At 51.0% G+C, this 22,647-nt stretch overlaps 1 protein-coding gene across 1 annotated transcript in view; it reads right to left on the bottom strand.

The window, feature by feature from the left end:
• LOC144822075 (tubulin alpha-1D chain) overlaps positions 1-21,885 on the bottom strand; it is a 53,211-nt gene extending 31,326 nt beyond the window's left edge. The window contains exon 1 of the mRNA XM_078679162.1: positions 21,799-21,885. Coding sequence (XP_078535288.1) covers positions 21,799-21,801 — 3 coding nt within the window. The 5' untranslated portion in view covers positions 21,802-21,885. The remainder of the gene's footprint in view (positions 1-21,798) is intronic.
• Between the last annotated feature and the right edge of the window lie 762 nt (positions 21,886-22,647).

Here is a 22,647-nt window from a genome sequence, read left to right as displayed (position 1 = left end):
TGATTAGCAGGAGGACCCCTTAATGGGTGGTGGGAGTTTCCCCTGAATGATGCATCAGGCTGTGCCCCTGCCACCACAATGCTGGCTCCGCCCTCCTGGGGAGCGACTGATGACTCAGCCTGCACCTGGCCCAGGAAGGACCGAAGCTTGTAAACAAAGTGCTCAGGCCACTCCTGCCCTCTCAATGCCGGCTCCGCCCCCCTGGGGAGCGGCTGATGTGCCTGCCCTCACACTGAATGCAGAAGTCATAAGTACCCACAACAAGTACTCAGAGACTGGAGCAGTTATGCAGAGGCCCCCCTGGCTTGCTAGAACAAAAGAAACTGGGTATAAAAGTAGGAGCCCTGCTCCTTGTAAATTAGATCCTGTTTGTGCTACAAGAGAAACTCTGCCCGAAGAGAAGGACCTGGAAGGACTACAAGGAGGAGTGCTGACTCTGGCCTGTGTCTGGTGCCTTGCTGCCAAAGGAGAGGAAGAGAAAAAGACTACAAGAGACTTTTACTTTATTTTGAACTTTGTGCCAAACTCTGCTAAAAGATCTCCAAGGGCTTGCTGCTGAACTTGCCCCCTGACCAGCGCTCCAGGAACAGTGAGCGCTACTCCCTGACAGAGGAACCACTACAAGACGCTGATTTCCTTTTGCGAGCCTCTCCAGGAAAAGCAGAGCGCGCTCTGACAATCGCGCTTTCTAGCACCACTCTGGGAGCTGCCCTCGCTCTAAACAAAGTGACTGCCGCCTGCCTGGCCCAGAAGCAACGTGACGACCAGCCCAGCTGATCCTTACACCGTGACTGGCCCCGAGCTGCAGCTCGCATCGTGAAGAGGAGGCCGTGCCCGGTGCCTGCTTGCCCCCTTCGTGTCTTGTGCCCCTAAACGCGCCGCCGCTGTCTGAGAAACAGCTGCTGCGTGGGGTGCCTGAGCGTCGCCTGGATTGACAGAGGCTTGCGCTGAGGATCACTGCCCTCTGCGTGTGTCCCCCCTTCTGTGAGGAAACCCCGAGGCGTCTTCATCAGCCTGACCCGGCCCGCGCCGCAACGCCAACCCCCGAGCCAGAGCCGAGCCGCCGCTCGCTCTACCGTCGGAAGGAAGACACCGCGACGCGGATCGCCGCGCTGACAGACGCCCAGCTGCTTCAACGAAAAGGTACTGTTTCCTGCCCCGCGGTGCGAGTCCTTGCCATCCTCGCTCGCACCGCCCTCTGCCTCGCCCAGCCCTCGGAGCCGCGTGGAGAGCGCTCCCTGAGCCCCCGCTCTCTCCCCCGCCAGCCGCACACAGCCGTGCAGCTAGCAGAGAGAGGCGGACGCTGACTCCCCGGCCGCCGCCCCCGCCAGAAGCGTGAGAGTGGGCAGACCGGGCCCGCTTTTCCTACGCGGAGGAGCCCAGGGGCGCAGAGAGGCCCACGGACAGAGAAAGTACAGTGAAGAGCCTGAACCCCTTTCCTGAATGAGAAAGAACTGTGACATTGATAAAAGAGTAACTGGAACCTGCTTTTAAAGAGTAACCAAGACTGTATTTACAAGCCTGCTTGAGATTTATATAAAGAGATATATTTTCACAAATACAGTTTGGTGTCGTTGTGTGGTGGGTTGGTTGTGATGGTGTAATATTGCAAATGTTTAACCCTACATGCCCCAGAGATTAGCCTAAGACTGCTTAAGCCACACTACCTAGAGGGTAAGCAGAGGTTGTCTTGAGGGTAACCCTCAGCCCTGACGAGGAAGAGAGAGGCCCTGCTTGTCGCCAGTGTTGCACTGCGCCAACCAGAGACTCCCCCTTCCTACATTGGACGCAGCGGTGAGGATTCGCGAATTTACATTTGCAGTGTTTTACCTTAGCTACTGACCATTGCATAGTGATTACAGTCCAGTAACTTAGCCACAGACTTTTTGATTTTTTAATTTTGCTAAAGAAGAAGATCCCTAGTGTTGCAAACATGCCTGGCACAAACAGCATTGATGGAGGAGAGTCCATAGCCTCTAGTGCGCAGGGGCTAGAATGGGACGCATCAAAGCTGGATGACTACACAAAGAAGCAGTTGAGTTATTTTTGCAGGAAACTCAAGGTTCCACACGCAGGATGCAGAAACAAACCTGAGTTCTACAAGGCCATGAGAGCCTGGATTGAATCTAGGAAGGCACCTGAGGATCAGAATGCACCTGTGGATCCTGTGGGTCTAGAAAAACCAGACAGCGTTCTTAGCTTTGGCAGAGGCCTGTCGCCAGAGGAGCTGGCAGACAGACAGGCAACCAGGGATCATGAGATCAAGATGGCAGAATTGAATTTGAAGGGCCAAATGGAGCTTGAAAGCAAAAAAATGGCTCTGGAAGAAAGAAAACTCCAGTTTGAGTATGATATGAAAATGAGGGAGATGAGTCTAAAAGAGAAAGCCTTGGATCATCCTCCCTCTGGTGGCAGCACAACGCCGGTGCAGGTAGAGTCAAGAGTGCACATCCCCAAAGATGTAGTTAAAGAGTTCTTTAAGGGGGATGACATAGGACAGTGGTTTAGGGCATATGAGGTAGCCATGCTTTCCCACCGGGTCCCTGAGAAGGATTGGGGAGCGGGGTTATGGGGAAGGTTCCTTAGCGAAGGAAGGGACACCCTGCTAGATTTGCCCACTGAAGACCAGAGATCCTATCCCCATATGAAAGAAGCTTTAATGACCAGGTATGGGCTTACCCCTGAAATGTATAGGCAGAAGTTTAGGGGGTGTAATAAGCGGCCTGGGAATACGTATGTGGAGTTTGTGACTTTTTTTTGCAGAGCACTGGATGGTTGGGTGAAGGGTAACAAAGTGAATGATTTTCAAGGTCTCTTTGATTTAATTGCATGGGAGCACTTGTCTGATCAATGTTTTCCTGAGTTACGCCAGCACCTGATTGATAGCAAGTTGTCCAACCCGAGGAAACTTGCTGAGGAGGCGGACCGCTGGCTCAGCACCAGGGTCCACAAGGGTCCAGTGGGAGACTCCGCCAAGGGTGGGCAGGGTCCCCAGCAGAAGAGTGGGGGGGACAAGGGAAAACAGAAAGGGTTCCAAAAAGGCCCCCAAAGTAATCCCCAAGGGGACCAGCAGAAAGGTTCTCAGCCTCCCCCACCCCCTAAGCAGAATGGGGCCCCGACAGGTCGACCTGTTCCAAAGGGGCCCTTCAATTGTTACAAATGTGGTGACCCGGGGCACATAGCCAGTGACCCCAAGTGTCGCCTGTTTGGAAAACCAGCACCCACTGGTGCTCCGCCCCGACAAGTGACCAGTGTTCACTTAGGAGAAGAAGTGATGGTCCCGGGGGGTGGAGATCCTGTTCAGATGACCCTAGTCTCACTAGGAGACAGTGAGATGGTCCCTACAAGCTACCTGCCCTCTAACACTAAAAAATATGGGCAGGTGGTTACCATCAATGGTAAGAAAGCTGAGGCTCTTAGAGACACAGGAGCCAGTGTGACTGCAGTGAGGCATCACCTGGTGTCTCAGGAGCAGGTTGTACCCCATGCCTACTGTAGGGTTGTCAACGCTGACAATTCAGAGAGTCAGTGTCCGATGGCTCAAGTTCCCTTCGAGTGGGGGGGGGTCTCTGGTACTCTGCAGGTCTGTGTGAGGAAAGCCATGCCTGTTGACTGTTTGCTAGGGAATGACTTGGAGGACTCCCCTTGGGAAAAGGTGGAGAAAACGACTCACCTGAAGATGGTGGGTCTACCTGACTGGGCGTGCGTGACCACCCGGTCAATGGCAGCCAGTAGGGGTGATCAAGAGGTCCTGGGGCCTGACGGAGAGGCCCAGGAACCGGCCTTAGGGAGAAGGCGCAGGGCGCGCGGGAAACCGGCCCCTGAAGTTCCCACGGTCCAGGAGGAAGCAGACCTTGAGGGGGATGCCCTGGAGCCTACTGGGGAACAGATTGCCGAACTGGGGGACCTGCCTGAGCTGACCCATTGGCAGCAAGAAGGAGGCCCCTCCAGGGAGGAATTCTGCAGGGAGCAGAAAGAATGCCCTTCTCTCGTGGGTATGCGGCAGCAGGCTGCAGACCAGGCCAATGGTGTTCAGGCCAAAACACATTATGTGTACTGGGAGAATGACCTCCTGTACTCAGAGCCTAAGGCTGCTGAACCTGGGTCAGCCCGTGTGCTGGTGGTACCCCAGAAGTTCAGAGCCTTCCTACTGGGACTGGCTCATGATGTGCCTTTAGCAGGACATTTGGGGATGGACAAGACCTATGACAGGCTTGTCACCCACTTCTACTGGCCCCAAATGCACAAGAGCTCAGATGCTCATTGTAGGACCTGTCCAACTTGCCAGGCAAGTGGGAAGAGCGGAGGGAAGAACAAGGCTCCCCTCCAACCCTTCCCTGTGGTCAGTACGCCATTCCAACGAGTGGGTATTGATATTGTTGGGCCTCTGGACCCCAAGACAGCCATGGGCAACAGGTTCATCCTGGTCTTGGTGGATCATGCCACCCGGTACCCTGAAGCCATCCCTCTGAGGACAGTGACGGCCCCCGTGGTGGGGCGTGCACTAATGGGAATTTTCTCCAGAGTGGGGTTCCCTCTAGAGGTGGTGAGCGACAGGGGGACCAACTTTATATCCAAGTATATGAAGTCCCTTTGGCAAGAGTGTGGTGTAACCTACAAGTTCACCACACCTTACCATCCCCAAGGAAATGGGTTGGTTGAAAGATTCAACCGAACCCTGAAGGGCATGATCATGGGCCTGGAAGGTCCAATGAGGCGTAAGTGGGACGTCCTCTTACCATGCCTGCTCTTTGCATACCGCGAGGTGCCACAGAAGTCTCTAGGGTTCAGCCCCTTTGAGCTGCTGTATGGCCACCCCGTGAGAGGACCACTGAGTTTGGTAAAGGAAGGCTGGGAGCAATCTCCCAGGAAACCTCCCCAGAATGTATATAGCTACATGCTGGCCTTCGGAAACCAAACCAGGCGCTTCAGACAACTTGCTGAGGCAAATCTGGAAGCAAGCCAGGAGGAGATGAAGCGGTGGTACGACCAGAATGCCACTCTGGTAGAGCTTCAGCCTGGACAGGAGGTGTATGTCTTGGCCCCAGTGGAACCCTGTGCACTTCAGGATAAGTGGACAGGCCCATTTGAGGTTGTGGAGCGCAAGAGCTCAGTGACATACTTGGTGGACATGAAGACGCCCAGGAATCCTTTAAGGGTCTTACATGTCAACCGCCTCAAGCCCCACTTGAAAAGGTCCGAAGTGGGCATGCTGTTGGCCACTGATGATGGAATGGAAGAGGAGTCTGAGCCTCTTCCTGACCTCTTAGTGGCCTGTGAGAAAGATGGGTCAGTGGATGGAGTTAACCTCTCACCCACCCTGACCCCTGAGCAACAGGAAGACTGCCGCCAGTTGCTGGGGCAGTTTCCAGACCTGTTCTCCCTGGTTCCTAGTGTCACAGATTGGTGCGTCCATGATGTGGACACAGGAGACAGCTTACCTGTGAAGCATAAGGCTTACAGGGTAACTGACAGGGTCCGGGCCTGCATCAAGGAGGAGGTCTCCAAGATGCTTGCTCTTAGGGTGGTTGAGTCTTCCAGCAGTCCTTGGTCCAGCCCCGTGGTCTTGGTCCCAAAGGCTGCTGCGCCGGGAGCCACACCTGAACTCCGGTTCTGTGTGGACTACAGAGGACTCAATTCAGTCACCAAGACTGACGCGCACCCTATCCCCAGAGCTGATGAGCTCATTGATCGGCTAGGGGCTGCCCGGTTCCTCAGCACGTTTGATTTAACGTCTGGGTACTGGCAGATCGCCTTGACCGATGGGGCAAAGGAGAGGTCAGCATTCTCCACACCAGATGGGCATTTCCAGTTCCGGGTTATGCCATTTGGGATGAAGAATGCCCCTGCCACCTTTCAGAGGTTGGTCAACCAGGTGTTGGTCGGGCTGGATGAGTTCAGTGCCGCCTACCTGGATGACATCGCAGTGTTCAGTGGCACCTGGCCAGAACACCTGCGGCACCTCTGGGAAGTGTTGATGGCGCTGCGCAAGGCAGGCCTCACAATCAAGGCAAGCAAGTGCCAGATTGGGCAGGGCTCAGTGGTGTACTTGGGACACCAAGTGGGGAGTGGCAAGGTGGCACCCTTGCAACCCAAAATTGAGACCATCCTGGCTTGGGAACCCCCCAAGACCCAGACTGCAGTGAGAGCCTTCCTGGGGCTCACTGGGTATTACAGGAGGTTTGTCAAGGGCTATGGCACTATTGTGACCCCCTTGACAGAACTGACTTCTAAGAAGCAGCCCAGGAATGTGATTTGGACTGACACCTGTCAGAAGGCTTTTGACACCCTGAAGACTGCCATGTGCACGGCGCCCGTGCTCCTGGCTCCTGATTTCTCCAAGGAATTCATAGTGCAAACAGACGCTTCAGAGCATGGTGTAGGGGCTGTTCTCTCACAGATGACTGAGGAGGGCTGGGACCAACCCGTAGCCTTCATCAGTAGGAGGTTACTTCCACGGGAAAGTAGGTGGAGTGCAATAGAGCGAGAAGCATTTGCTGTGGTCTGGGCGCTGAAGAAGCTAAGACCCTACTTGTTTGGGTCTCACTTCCGGGTTCAGACGGACCACAGGCCCCTCAGATGGTTGATGCAAATGAGGGGTGAGAACCCAAAACTGTTGAGGTGGTCCATCTCCCTACAGGGTATGGACTTCACGGTGGAACACCGCCCTGGCACAGATCACGCCAACGCTGATGGTCTGTCCAGATTTTTCCGCCTTAGTGATGAGGAACTCCCTGGGGAAGGGTAGTTCTCCCCACATTTCAGCTGGAGGGGACACGTGTTAGACCTGGCACCTTGGCGTGAGTTTCCCTTCCACTTTTTGCTGTTGTGCCTCCAATGTTTTGATGGTGTCTGCTACTCGGGGCACTGCGCCACGGCCAACCCGTGCCGCAGTGCAAGTGCTCCCTACTGTAAAGTGTACATATGATTGATGTCCATGATTGGTTCATTGGATTCACTGTTAGTCCCTAGTAAAGTGCACCAGGAGTGCCAGGGCTTGTGAATGCCAATACTGCTAGTGGGCCTGCAGCGCTGGTTGCGCCACCCACAGAAGCAGCCTTAAAATGTGTCTAGGGTCTGCCATTGCAGAACCTGCGTGCAGTCTGGTACTGTCACCCTGGCTGGGCAAGTGCACACACTTGCCAGCCCCTAAACCTTCCCTTAACCTTCATATTAGTCACCCCTATGGTAGGCCAGAGGGCAGGGTGCATTGTAAGTGTAAGGTAGAACATGCCCTGATGTGTGTGGCATGTTCTAATAGTGAATTACTGCCAAAGTCGTTTTTCACTATTGTAAGGCTACCTGTTCCCTTCTAGGCCAGATGGGCTGCTGGAATTATTACACTCTATAATCCCAGCAGGCTCAGGGAACATGGTAGAAATTCGTGTTTAGTATGCCTGAACTCAGAATAATAAAATACTTCTTTTAGTAAAGTTTATTTTAATATCCTGTGTTTGCAAATGCTACTTTTAGAAAGTTAGCATTTGCTTGCCTAACCATTTCAGCCCGCCTCTGCTTGGATGTGGATCTGACTGTCTGGTGTGTGTGAGTGACAGGGCTGGGAGTTGACAGGTAGTGATTAGCAGGAGGACCCCTTAATGGGTGGTGGGAGTTTCCCCTGAATGATGCATCAGGCTGTGCCCCTGCCACCACAATGCTGGCTCCGCCCTCCTGGGGAGCGACTGATGACTCAGCCTGCACCTGGCCCAGGAAGGACCGAAGCTTGTAAACAAAGTGCTCAGGCCACTCCTGCCCTCTCAATGCCGGCTCCGCCCCCCTGGGGAGCGGCTGATGTGCCTGCCCTCACACTGAATGCAGAAGTCATAAGTACCCACAACAAGTACTCAGAGACTGGAGCAGTTATGCAGAGGCCCCCCTGGCTTGCTAGAACAAAAGAAACTGGGTATAAAAGTAGGAGCCCTGCTCCTTGTAAATTAGATCCTGTTTGTGCTACAAGAGAAACTCTGCCCGAAGAGAAGGACCTGGAAGGACTACAAGGAGGAGTGCTGACTCTGGCCTGTGTCTGGTGCCTTGCTGCCAAAGGAGAGGAAGAGAAAAAGACTACAAGAGACTTTTACTTTATTTTGAACTTTGTGCCAAACTCTGCTAAAAGATCTCCAAGGGCTTGCTGCTGAACTTGCCCCCTGACCAGCGCTCCAGGAACAGTGAGCGCTACTCCCTGACAGAGGAACCACTACAAGACGCTGATTTCCTTTTGCGAGCCTCTCCAGGAAAAGCAGAGCGCGCTCTGACAATCGCGCTTTCTAGCACCACTCTGGGAGCTGCCCTCGCTCTAAACAAAGTGACTGCCGCCTGCCTGGCCCAGAAGCAACGTGACGACCAGCCCAGCTGATCCTTACACCGTGACTGGCCCCGAGCTGCAGCTCGCATCGTGAAGAGGAGGCCGTGCCCGGTGCCTGCTTGCCCCCTTCGTGTCTTGTGCCCCTAAACGCGCCGCCGCTGTCTGAGAAACAGCTGCTGCGTGGGGTGCCTGAGCGTCGCCTGGATTGACAGAGGCTTGCGCTGAGGATCACTGCCCTCTGCGTGTGTCCCCCCTTCTGTGAGGAAACCCCGAGGCGTCTTCATCAGCCTGACCCGGCCCGCGCCGCAACGCCAACCCCCGAGCCAGAGCCGAGCCGCCGCTCGCTCTACCGTCGGAAGGAAGACACCGCGACGCGGATCGCCGCGCTGACAGACGCCCAGCTGCTTCAACGAAAAGGTACTGTTTCCTGCCCCGCGGTGCGAGTCCTTGCCATCCTCGCTCGCACCGCCCTCTGCCTCGCCCAGCCCTCGGAGCCGCGTGGAGAGCGCTCCCTGAGCCCCCGCTCTCTCCCCCGCCAGCCGCACACAGCCGTGCAGCTAGCAGAGAGAGGCGGACGCTGACTCCCCGGCCGCCGCCCCCGCCAGAAGCGTGAGAGTGGGCAGACCGGGCCCGCTTTTCCTACGCGGAGGAGCCCAGGGGCGCAGAGAGGCCCACGGACAGAGAAAGTACAGTGAAGAGCCTGAACCCCTTTCCTGAATGAGAAAGAACTGTGACATTGATAAAAGAGTAACTGGAACCTGCTTTTAAAGAGTAACCAAGACTGTATTTACAAGCCTGCTTGAGATTTATATAAAGAGATATATTTTCACAAATACAGTTTGGTGTCGTTGTGTGGTGGGTTGGTTGTGATGGTGTAATATTGCAAATGTTTAACCCTACATGCCCCAGAGATTAGCCTAAGACTGCTTAAGCCACACTACCTAGAGGGTAAGCAGAGGTTGTCTTGAGGGTAACCCTCAGCCCTGACGAGGAAGAGAGAGGCCCTGCTTGTCGCCAGTGTTGCACTGCGCCAACCAGAGACTCCCCCTTCCTACAACTGGTCATCCCCTACTGTCCGGCACGTAATCTTCGTTCCTCCCATCGCCTCCTGCTAGCTGTCCCTGCTACCAAATAAAAAAAAATGGCGGTCGGAGATTTGCCTACCTAGCCCCCGTCCTCTGGAACCAGTTACCTCTCCCTCTTAAATCTGCCAATTCCCTGCTGGCTTTTAGAAAACTTCTGAAAACTCACCTCTTCACACAGACTGGCTAGACCCTCGTCTCTCCATCTCACTGGCACTCAGCCAGCGCCAGGAAACCTTTCGGTGTCAGTGCGCTATACAAGTCTCCCCTAAGATAAGATAATGAGTGGTGGTGACTGGGGTCTGAGGCTGGCCCCTCCCCCTTTCAGAAGTGGTGGTGACTGGGGTCTGAGGCTGGCCCCTCCCCCTTTCAGAAGTGGTGGTGACTGGGGTCTGAGGCTGGCCCCTCCCCCTTTCAGAAGTGGTGGTGACTGGGGTCTGAGGCTGGCCCCTCCCCCTGCAATGAGTGGTGGTGACTGGGGTCTGAGGCTGGCCCCTCCCCCTTTCAGAAGTGGTGGTGACTGGGGTCTGAGGCTGGCCCCTCCCCCTTTCAGAAGTGGTGGTGCCTGGGGTCTGAGGCTGGCTCCTACCCCTGTCATGAGTGGTGGTGCCTGGGGTCTGAGGCTGGCTCCTACCCCTGTCATGAGTGGTGGTGCCTGGGGTCTGAGGCTGGCCCCTCCCCCTGGCATGAGTGGTGGTGACTGGGGTCTGTGGTGGTACCTGGGGTCTGAGGCTGGCTCCTCCCCCTGTCATGAGTGGTGGTGCCTGGGGTCTGAGGCTGGCCCCTCCCCCTGGCATGAGTGGTGGTGCCTGGGGTCTGAGGCTGGCCCCTCCCCCTGGCATGATTGGTGGTACCTGGGGTCTGAGGCTGGCCCCTCCCCCTGGCATGAGTGGTGGTGACTGGGGTCTGTGGTGGTACCTGGGGTCTGAGGCTGGCTCCTACCCCTGCAATGAGTGGTGGTGACTGGGGTCTGAGGCTGGCCCCTCCCCCTTTCAGAACTAGTGGTGACTGGGGTCTGAGGCTGGCCCCTCCCCCTGTCATGAGTGGTGGTGCCTGGGGTCTGAGGCTGGCCCCTCCCCCTGGCATGAGTGGTGGTGCCTGGGGTCTGAGGCTGGCCCCTCCCCCTGGCATGAGTGGTGGTGCCTGGGGTCTGAGGCTGGCCCCTCCCCCTGCAATGAGTGGTGGTGACTGGGGTCTGAGGCTGGCCCCTCCCCCTGTCATGAGTGGTGGTGACTGGGGTCTGAGGCTGGCCCCTCCCCCTGTCATGAGAGGTGGTGCCTGGGGTCTGAGGCTGGCCCCTCCCCCTGGCATGAGTGGTGGTGACTGGGGTCTGAGGCTGGCCCCTCCCCCTGTCATGAGAGGTGGTGCCTGGGGTCTGAGGCTGGCTCCTACCCCTGTCATGAGTGGTGGTGCCTGGGGTCTGAGGCTGGCCCCTCCCCCTGTCATGAGTGGTGGTGCCTGGGGTCTGAGGCTGGCTCCTACCCCTGTCATGAGTGGTGGTGCCTGGGGTCTGAGGCTGGCCCCTCCCCCTGGCATGAGTGGTGGTGACTGGGGTCTGTGGTGGTACCTGGGGTCTGAGGCTGGCCCCTCCCCCTGTCATGAGTGGTGGTGCCTGGGGTCTGAGGCTGGCCCCTCCCCCTGTCATGAGTGGTGGTGCCTGGGGTCTGAGGCTGGCCCCTCCCCCTGGCATGAGTGGTGGTGACTGGGGTCTGTGGTGGTACCTGGGGTCTGAGGCTGGCCCCTCCCCCTGTCATGAGTGGTGGTGCCTGGGGTCTGAGGCTGGCCCCTCCCCCTGTCATGAGTGGTGGTGCCTGGGGTCTGAGGCTGGCCCCTCCCCCTGGCATGAGTGATGGTGACTGGGGTCTGTGGTGGTACCTGGGGTCTGAGGCTGGCCCCTCCCCCTGTCATGAGTGGTGGTGCCTGGGGTCTGAGGCTGGCCCCTCCCCCTGTCATGAGTGGTGGTGCCAGGGGTCTGAGGCTGGCCCCTCCCCCTGGCATGAGTGGGGGTGCCTGGGGTCTGAGACTGGCCCCTCCCCCTGGGGTCTGAGGCTGGCCCCTCCTCCACCCCTGGGGGCCCCTGCTCTGATGCTCGCCACTGACTGGGCTTCCCCCATGAACGGCTGAAATGTTCGAGGTGCCCCGGGTGCAGGTGTCTCCACCCTCACCCCTGTGACTGCTGTGAACTGGACGGCACTGGTCTGCACTGGGAGTCTGGGACGCTCGTCTGTCGCCATGGAGACGGTGCCTGGATCCTGTCCAGACTCCAGGAGCTATGCTGCCCCCTCCCCTGTGCACACCCCCTGCCACTCAGTATTCGGACACTCCTTAGCACACATTACAATATTCAGCACAAGTTTGCATGTTTGTATTCCACTCATACATAAGTTACGCAAATTAAACAAAAAAGCTTTTGAGGTCCTTGTAATTCAGATTGTTCTGCAGGTGTTGTTTATTATTTTGATCGATGTCACAGCCAACACGTGTTTCGTCAGTAGGGAATGTAACCCTTGACTTTTTCAAGGCTGTTAGGTGAGAAAAGGTAATATATTTGTAACATATTCGGTTCCATTTGAACAGATTATTGTTATACATCATTTTTATGTTACTCTAGCAGGCGGTGGTGGGTTTTATTGGCAATGCTCATATACATTTGTGCATGTTAATTTACGGGAAGTTGTATTTAAAAAGCAACCACAGTTGTACATGATTTGCTCTCCAAACTTGAGAGGTTTCTCTAGTGCACCCATTGAGATATGGAGAAATTAATGATTCGTTTTGTCATGCTCTCAAATTTTGAGTTTTAAAAAAATTATTTAAGTTGTGCGTTGTGAAACTAATTACCGGGGTGAAGATTTCAGTTTGTGAGTCTAATATTATGCTATAGTGGCATGCGTGAAGTAAATGTGAGGTAAGTGCCCTGAGTACCTATTTTCCTCGAGTGTTCTTTTTTCTGTGTGAAGAGAAGAGGATCATAATAGGGTTATTAATATGATCTCAACTCCTACACATATAATAACTATGTTGTGATGTCTCCAATATCGTTATGGTCTGTCACTCACCTTCCTTGAGGTGATAATTCCAACCCTCGAAGGGGTATCTGTTAGGGGACCTCGGTTCGTTTGTAGTTTGATCTTCCGTTATATGCCACAGTATCGGTTTGTTTAGAGGCAGCTGTAAGTCAATATGATGTCTTATTAAGATTTTGTTCGTTAACAAATCCTTTTGGTGATTTTAAATAATTCAATTCAGAGTTCGCCATTAAATATTCAGGTTGGTGAGTTTAGCCTTTATATGGCTGCTTGGCAAGTGTCAGATGGTCCATGACACGTGCACTTATGAATATGATTACGTGTGGTTCTCACCATTATTAGATTAGCTGTTCTTTACAGTCGCTATATATACTAAAATGTTGTAGATAATGTTACAAGTGCCATTACACAGTGAGCTCAAATACTGGCCATCCGTGCAAGTTAATCTTCTAATATCTATACTTCCACCAAGTACGTCGTGCCCCTCACAGTTGTGAGAGAAACCTGACAGCATGGTTAGGCTGCAGGTTCCCCCAACGCGCCCTCTACACCTCGTTATTCAAGTCTCCCTTGTTAGCTTACCTTTCGCTTTTCTTATTATCGCGTCCTCGAGTGTCCCCGCTGCTCCGTATTTTCGGGTGCAGTAATCTGTCTCCTGTGTTTCGCGCTAATGTTTTCCAACCGGGAACGCCCTGAGTCACGTGGTTCGTGACCGTTTCCGGTTAGGTTTCAACAGTGCTCATGTTGTTTAGGATGTATCCTTGCTAACGCGGCGGCCATCTTACCCTATCTGCTATCATAGGGTGGCATAGACCTAGGAATCTTTAGTTAAACTGGTTGCCACTATATTATCCCGATAGGTAGTTATCTCGGATTTTGCAATTAGGTTCTCATCTCTCCCTCGATCTCACACTTATTTGTGATTTGTATCCATGTATATTACACGGGGGAGAAAAGTTTGGGAAAAGTGATCCTATGTGCTCTTATGTGCTCGGTTTCGTGAGTGCATTTTCATTGTGCCAATATTTTATTTATTGATTCTATTGATTACAGATTTACAGTGTCTAAGTTCTTGTGACTGTTGATCAGGAATTGTGTTAGCTCGTTTATGACGCGCAGTGCTTTCTTTTCGTGGAGTGTGGGTACTATAGTGGTATGGTTCCTATTCTCCATAAAAGAAGGGTACAGTACAAAACTTTTGCCACATGGTGGTCTTATCAACGTTATATTATCAATAATCAAAAAACAAAAAAGTAAAAAATCATACATTTTGTTATTATGGTGCACACATATTATAAAGTCATGTCATTTTTACAAAGGGTGGTCATCATTGCACCTGTTAGTATATTCAATCCTCAGGTGTCTCTTAACATTTTTAAAAAAAAATGAATGGGAGATGGTATACATCTGTTTGTTAAGTGTTCAATACATATATGTAGATAGCAGTCCACAGTCATTCTGTTCATGTCTGGTTATGATGTTCGTCTACTGTGTACCCAGAAAAAAATGATACTCTGGGTCAATATTAAGACCGTGTTCCACACTTCTCAGAGTCATGATCCAAGTTGCCTCTCTCCTGCGTAGTGACAGTTCCCTATTGCCACCTCTTGGGTTACAGGGGGTGTGTTCAAATCCAAAATATTTGAAAGAGCGGTTAGTAGTTTGTTCGGGGCATAAGGACATATGTGCAGCTACGGGGTATCGCATGTCTCCCTGTTTTACTGCCCTGATGTGTTCATTGATCCTGTCCCTTAATGGCCTCTTGGTGCTGCCTACATATCTTTTGCCGCATTTGCAGTCTAAAGCGTAGACTACATATTTGGTTAGACAGTTAATGGTACTGAGGATACGGTATTTCTTGGTGTTATTTGGCCCCTGGAAATCTTTTTTCTTTTTGTAAGCCCATTTACAGGCTGCACAGCTCCCACAGCTGTAGAACCCTGGTTCTGATAGCCATGTGTTCTTTTTATGTGCTTGGGGATAGCTTGGGCTTAGTATGTTTTTCAGTGTTCTCCCTCTTCTAAAGGTTATTGTTGGTCTCTCTGTTATGTGTTCCCTTAGCATAGTGTCTGCCCTTAGTAGGTGCCAGTGTTTGTTTAGACTCTTTCTTAAGATTGTTGCCCAGTTATTGTAACCAGTTACGAGTCTGATTTTGTCATTCTTTCTTTTTTGCCTCTGCTCCTTGTCCCTTAGTGTGTCTGTTCTGCTTACTGTGTCTATTCTTTCAGCTGCTTTGAGCAGATGGTTCCTTTTGTACCCTCTATTCTCAAATCTTTTGATTACCCCTTTCTTCTGAGTTTGGAATTCAACTTCATTGCTGCAATTGCGGCGAGTCCTGATTAGTTCTCCATAAGGGATTGCTCTCTTTTGATGTTCTGGATGTGCACTCGTTGCATGTAATAGGGAATTGCACGCTGTGCTTTTCCTGAATAGTCTGCTTTGAATTGTTTCTTTTTCTATATAGAATTCTACATCAAGAAACGCAAGTTTCTTATTGCTAAATTCCATTGTGAATTGTATATTTTGGTCATTGTGGTTCAGGTACTCATGGAATTGATTTAGTTTCTCAGTTGTGCCTGTCCAAATCATGATGCAGTCATCAATGTATCTGCCCCAGAACAGTATATCATTGTTCCATTCTGATGCCGGTGCGCCCCAGATTCTAGTTTCTTCGAATCTCCCCATCACTAGATTAGCGTATGAAGGCGAAAATCTAGAGCCCATGGCCACCCCTTGTTTTTGTCGATACCATTGATCTTTATATAAGAAAACGTTGTTATCCAAGATGGTTTCTACCATTTCTAAGATCATCTCTGTGTGTGACCATGCACTTGCTGGTCTCTTGTTCAGCATTCTCCTTACTGCTGTGAGCCCCGTTTCCCTCTTTATGCATGTATATAGGGAGACGACGTCTAGTGTGACCAATAGCATATTCTCTTCCCATGGTAAGTCTGCCATGATGCCCAGTATATGCTTTGTGTCCCTGATGTATGAGGGGAGATTTAGCACTAAAGGTTTTAGGAACATGTCCACAAATTCTGATAGTCTCTCTGTTGGTCCTCCTATGCCTGATATTATTGGCCTTCCTGGTGGAGAGGTTAGGTGTTTGTGTACTTTTGGCACTGTATAAATGCATGGGTATTTAGGCCTGTCCACTTTCAAATAGGTTAGTTCATGGTCATCTATGAGACCCGACCCATGCCATTTTTTCAGTAGTTTGTTAATGTAGTCTGTGAGTTTCCATATGGGGTTGTCGGCCAGTTTTTCATAACATTCATTGTTGTTTAGTTGGGTGAGAATTTCACTGTCATAGTCTGTACTTCGCATTATCACCATATTCCCCCCCTTGTCAGCTTCCCTGATCATGAGTTCTCTGTTCTGGCTTAGTTCTAAGAGGGCTCTTCTTTCTCCCTGCGATAAGTTGTCCCTGTGTAGATGTTTAACAGTGTTCTTAGAGTTGTGTTTCTCAAGATCACATGTAACGGCTTTAAAGAAAAGCCGTTACATGTGATCTTGAGAAACATGGGTCGGGTCTCATAGATGACCATGAACTAACCTATTTGAAAGTGGACAGGAAGGCCAATAATATCAGGCATAGGAGGACCAACAGAGAGACTATCAGAATTTGTGGACATGTTCCTAAAACCTTTAGTGCTAAATCTCCCCTCATACATCAGGGACACAAAGCATATACTGGGCATCATGGCAGACTTACCATGGGAAGAGAATATGCTATTGGTCACACTAGACGTCGTCTCCCTATATACATGCATAAAGAGGGAAACGGGGCTCACAGCAGTAAGGAGAATGCTGAACAAGAGACCAGCAAGTGCATGGTCACACACAGAGATGATCTTAGAAATGGTAGAAACCATCTTGGATAACAACGTTTTCTTATATAAAGATCAATGGTATCGACAAAAACAAGGGGTGGCCATGGGCTCTAGATTTTCGCCTTCATACGCTAATCTAGTGATGGGGAGATTCGAAGAAACTAGAATCTGGGGCGCACCGGCATCAGAATGGAACAATGATATACTGTTCTGGGGCAGATACATTGATGACTGCATCATGATTTGGACAGGCACAACTGAGAAACTAAATCAATTCCATGAGTACCTGAACCACAATGACCAAAATATACAATTCACAATGGAATTTAGCAATAAGAAACTTGCGTTTCTTGATGTAGAATTCTATATAGAAAAAGAAACAATTCAAAGCAGACTATTCAGGAAAAGCACAGCGTGCAATTCCCTATTACATGCAACGAGTGCACATCCAGAACATCAAAAGAGAGCAATCCCTTATGGAGAACTAATCAGGACTCGCCGCAATTGCAGCAATGAAGTTGAATTCCAAACTCAGAAGAAAGGGGTAATCAAAAGATTTGAGAATAGAGGGTACAAAAGGAACCATCTGCTCAAAGCAGCTGAAAGAATAGACACAGTAAGCAGAACAGACACACTAAGGGACAAGGAGCAGAGGCAAAAAAGAAAGAATGACAAAATCAGACTCGTAACTGGTTACAATAACTGGGCAACAATCTTAAGAAAGAGTCTAAACAAACACTGGCACCTACTAAGGGCAGACACTATGCTAAGGGAACACATAACAGAGAGACCAACAATAACCTTTAGAAGAGGGAGAACACTGAAAAACATACTAAGCCCAAGCTATCCCCAAGCACATAAAAAGAACACATGGCTATCAGAACCAGGGTTCTACAGCTGTGGGAGCTGTGCAGCCTGTAAATGGGCTTACAAAAAGAAAAAAGATTTCCAGGGGCCAAATAACACCAAGAAATACCGTATCCTCAGTACCATTAACTGTCTAACCAAATATGTAGTCTACGCTTTAGACTGCAAATGCGGCAAAAGATATGTAGGCAGCACCAAGAGGCCATTAAGGGACAGGATCAATGAACACATCAGGGCAGTAAAACAGGGAGACATGCGATACCCCGTAGCTGCACATATGTCCTTATGCCCCGAACAAACTACTAACCGCTCTTTCAAATATTTTGGATTTGAACACACCCCCTGTAACCCAAGAGGTGGCAATAGGGAACTGTCACTACGCAGGAGAGAGGCAACTTGGATCATGACTCTGAGAAGTGTGGAACACGGTCTTAATATTGACCCAGAGTATCATTTTTTTCTGGGTACACAGTAGACGAACATCATAACCAGACATGAACAGAATGACTGTGGACTGCTATCTACATATATGTATTGAACACTTAACAAACAGATGTATACCATCTCCCATTCATTTTTTTTTTAAAAATGTTAAGAGACACCTGAGGATTGAATATACTAACAGGTGCAATGATGACCACCCTTTGTAAAAATGACATGACTTTATAATATGTGTGCACCATAATAACAAAATGTATGATTTTTTACTTTTTTGTTTTTTGATTATTGATAATATAACGTTGATAAGACCACCATGTGGCAAAAGTTTTGTACTGTACCCTTCTTTTATGGAGAATAGGAACCATACCACTATAGTACCCACACTCCACGAAAAGAAAGCACTGCGCGTCATAAACGAGCTAACACAATTCCTGATCAACAGTCACAAGAACTTAGACACTGTAAATCTGTAATCAATAGAATCAATAAATAAAATATTGGCACAATGAAAATGCACTCACGAAACCGAGCACATAAGAGCACATAGGATCACTTTTCCCAAACTTTTCTCCCCCGTGTAATATACATGGATACAAATCACAAATAAGTGTGAGATCGAGGGAGAGATGAGAACCTAATTGCAAAATCCGAGATAACTACCTATCGGGATAATATAGTGGCAACCAGTTTAACTAAAGATTCCTAGGTCTATGCCACCCTATGATAGCAGATAGGGTAAGATGGCCGCCGCGTTAGCAAGGATACATCCTAAACAACATGAGCACTGTTGAAACCTAACCGGAAACGGTCACGAACCACGTGACTCAGGGCGTTCCCGGTTGGAAAACATTAGCGCGAAACACAGGAGACAGATTACTGCACCCGAAAATACGGAGCAGCGGGGACACTCGAGGACGCGATAATAAGAAAAGCGAAAGGTAAGCTAACAAGGGAGACTTGAATAACGAGGTGTAGAGGGCGCGTTGGGGGAACCTGCAGCCTAACCATGCTGTCAGGTTTCTCTCACAACTGTGAGGGGCACGACGTACTTGGTGGAAGTATAGATATTAGAAGATTAACTTGCACGGATGGCCAGTATTTGAGCTCACTGTGTAATGGCACTTGTAACATTATCTACAACATTTTAGTATATATAGCGACTGTAAAGAACAGCTAATCTAATAATGGTGAGAACCACACGTAATCATATTCATAAGTGCACGTGTCATGGACCATCTGACACTTGCCAAGCAGCCATATAAAGGCTAAACTCACCAACCTGAATATTTAATGGCGAACTCTGAATTGAATTATTTAAAATCACCAAAAGGATTTGTTAACGAACAAAATCTTAATAAGACATCATATTGACTTACAGCTGCCTCTAAACAAACCGATACTGTGGCATATAACGGAAGATCAAACTACAAACGAACCGAGGTCCCCTAACAGATACCCCTTCGAGGGTTGGAATTATCACCTCAAGGAAGGTGAGTGACAGACCATAACGATATTGGAGACATCACAACATAGTTATTATATGTGTAGGAGTTGAGATCATATTAATAACCCTATTATGATCCTCTTCTCTTCACACAGAAAAAAGAACACTCGAGGAAAATAGGTACTCAGGGCACTTACCTCACATTTACTTCACGCATGCCACTATAGCATAATATTAGACTCACAAACTGAAATCTTCACCCCGGTAATTAGTTTCACAACGCACAACTTAAATAATTTTTTTAAAACTCAAAATTTGAGAGCATGACAAAACGAATCATTAATTTCTCCATATCTCAATGGGTGCACTAGAGAAACCTCTCAAGTTTGGAGAGCAAATCATGTACAACTGTGGTTGCTTTTTAAATACAACTTCCCGTAAATTAACATGCACAAATGTATATGAGCATTGCCAATAAAACCCACCACCGCCTGCTAGAGTAACATAAAAATGATGTATAACAATAATCTGTTCAAATGGAACCGAATATGTTACAAATATATTACCTTTTCTCACCTAACAGCCTTGAAAAAGTCAAGGGTTACATTCCCTACTGACGAAACACGTGTTGGCTGTGACATCGATCAAAATAATAAACAACACCTGCAGAACAATCTGAATTACAAGGACCTCAAAAGCTTTTTTGTTTAATTTGCGTAACTTATGTATGAGTGGAATACAAACATGCAAACTTGTGCTGAATATTGTAATGTGTGCTAAGGAGTGTCCGAATACTGTTTAGGCCTGGCCTAATTTAGAAGAGGAAGTGTGGTTCTCTTCTCCTTATAGCACCATTCCCGAGATAGAATACAAACACAGTAAGGTGTACAGTCCCCTGAGGCGCCGTATCCTAGTACAATACCACCAACCTAAACCTTAACCCCCTGCCACTCACCGGCCCCCCACACACCGCCTGCCTACGTGCCTTCCTCTCACCTACCTGCTGCACCCCCACACACTGCCTGCCTCCCCCTGCAGTCCCCGCCGCCACACCCGGCTCCCCCTGGTTGCGCACATGCTTTACTACCCGGCCCCCGGGGGCCCCCACGGAGTCCCGGGTACCTTTGTACAGATGGGGACACACCGCAGCAGGCGCAAGAGGCAGGGGAATCAGCAGGCACAGAGAGGCACAGGGAGGTACAGAGAGGCACAATCGGGTACAGAGAGGCACAGGGAGGTACAGAGAGGCACAGGGAGGTACAGAGAGGCACAGGGAGGTACAGAGAGGCACAGAGAGGCACAGGGAGGTACAGAGAGGCACAATCAGGTACAGAGAGGCACAGGGAGGTACAGAGAGGCACAGGGAGGTACAGAGAGGCACAATCAGGCACAGAGAGGCACAGGGAGGTACAGAGAGGCACAATCAGGTACAGAGAGGCACAATCAGGTACAGAGGGGAGGCACTGCCAGGTGCATCGAGGTAAGTCACATACACAGAGGCACAGTCAGGTACAGACAGTCACAACCGGGTATAGAAAGGTACAACAAGGTACAGCCAAGTACAGAGCGCACAGCCAGGTACAGATTGGCACACACAGGCACAGAGAGGTGCAACCAGGTGCAGGGAGGCAGAGGCAATCACAGAGGGGCACAGACAGGGACGGCACAGACAGGTTCAGAGATGCACAGACAGGGACAGCGAGGCACAGACAGGTGCAGAGATGGACAGACAGGTTCAGAGATGCACAGACAGGGACAGAGAGGCACAGACAGGTTCAGAGAGGCTTAGACAGGGACAGAGATGCACAGACAGGGACAGAGAGGCACAGACAGGTTCAGAGAGGCTCAGACAGGGACAGAGATGCACAGACAGGGACAGAGAGGCACAGACAGGTTCAGAGATGCACAGACAGGTTCAGAGATGCACAGACAGGGACAGAGAGGCACAGACAGGTGCAGAGATGGACAGACAGGTTCAGAGATGCACAGACAGGGACAGAGAGGCACAGACAGGTTCAGAGAGGCACAGACAGGTTCAGAGAGGCTCAGACAGGGACAGAGATGCACAGACAGGTTCAGAGAGGCACAGACAGGTGCAGAGATGGACAGACAGGTTCAGAGATGCACAGACAGGGACAGAGATGCACAGACAGGTTCAGAGATGCACAGACAGGGACAGAGAGGCACAGACAGGTGCAGAGATGGACAGACAGGTTCAGAGATGCACAGACAGGGACAGAGAGGCACAGACAGGGACAGAGAGGCACAGACAGGTTCAGAGAGGCTCAGACAGGGACAGAGATGCACAGACAGGTGCAGAGATGGACAGACAGGTTCAGAGATGCACAGACAGGGACAGAGAGGCACAGACAGGTTCAGAGAGGCACAGACAGGTTCAGAGAGGCTCAGACAGGGACAGAGAGGCACAGACAGGTTCAGAGATGCACAGACAGGGACAGAGATGCACAGACAGGGACAGAGAGGCACAGACAGGGACAGAGAGGCACAGACAGGTTCAGAGAGGCTCAGACAGGGACAGAGATGCACAGACAGGTTCAGAGATGCACAGACAGGGACAGAGATGCACAGACAGGGACAGAGAGGCACAGACAGGTGCAGAGATGGACAGACAGGTGCAGAGATGGACAGACAGGTTCAGAGAGGCACAGACAGGTTCAGAGAGGCTCAGACAGGGACAGAGATGCACAGACAGGTTCAGAGATGCACAGACAGGGACAGAGATGCACAGACAGGGACAGAGAGGCACGGCTTGGCGCAGGGAGGCCGGGACCGGACTCACCATCTCGCCGGGCTCCTGAGGTCTTCGATCCGACGGCTATGACTCGGAGGACGAAGGTGCCCCCCGGGCCCGCTGCCCGGGCTCTTATACCCGGGCCCGTGTGTTGTTGGTAACCGCAGGCGTGGAGACGGCGCCAGGCAACGGGGGAGGCCGCAGGGAGGCCCGGAGGGAGGCCTGGGGACCGCAAACACAGGCAGCGCGGGGGCCACAGGCAGCGTGGGGGCCACAGGCGGCGTGGGGTGGGAGGGCAAACACAGGCAGCAGCGCGGGGCCACAGGCAGGCGGCGGGAGCAGGGGGGTAAACACGGTCTCCTGGAGCCTGGAGTGGGGGGCACACAACATACCCCCACACCACTGACCTCCATCAGTGCACCAGGTTCAAGGGTCCCAGCCCCCTGAAGACCTGTGCACACCCCCTGCACCCCACCGAAGCCGTCCATCTGCAGAAGCCACACCCCCTTGCAGACCCCCGACACTACAGGCATCCACCTACAGGAAGAAACCCCTGTCGGGAGCCGGCCCCGCAGAAACACTGACCGAAGACCACCGAACGCACCGAGAGAAACCGAGCTGCGAAAGGAATGCCTGGTATAGAGGAATCATGTAACATATGGAACGTATGCAGGGGTACAACCATGCACCCCACGCACCATATAAATAGAGGCCATTTACACCTATGGGCCTGCGCCTATAGAACCTCCCCCAACGCCTTCGCAAACTAATAGAAACCGGTAACGTGCAAAAACTCTACAAAAATAGACCCACAAACCCACAGAACCTTTCACTGCGGAAATCAGGCGCCCAGAGAAACCACGAACTAGAAACCCCTTTTAGAAGCCAAGGAAAAAC

This window comes from Lissotriton helveticus, chromosome 3_1 (genome assembly GCF_964261635.1).
Source record: "Lissotriton helveticus chromosome 3_1, aLisHel1.1, whole genome shotgun sequence".
Lineage (NCBI taxonomy): Eukaryota > Metazoa > Chordata > Amphibia > Caudata > Salamandridae > Lissotriton > Lissotriton helveticus.
This window is presented reverse-complemented; position numbering and strand designations above follow the sequence as displayed.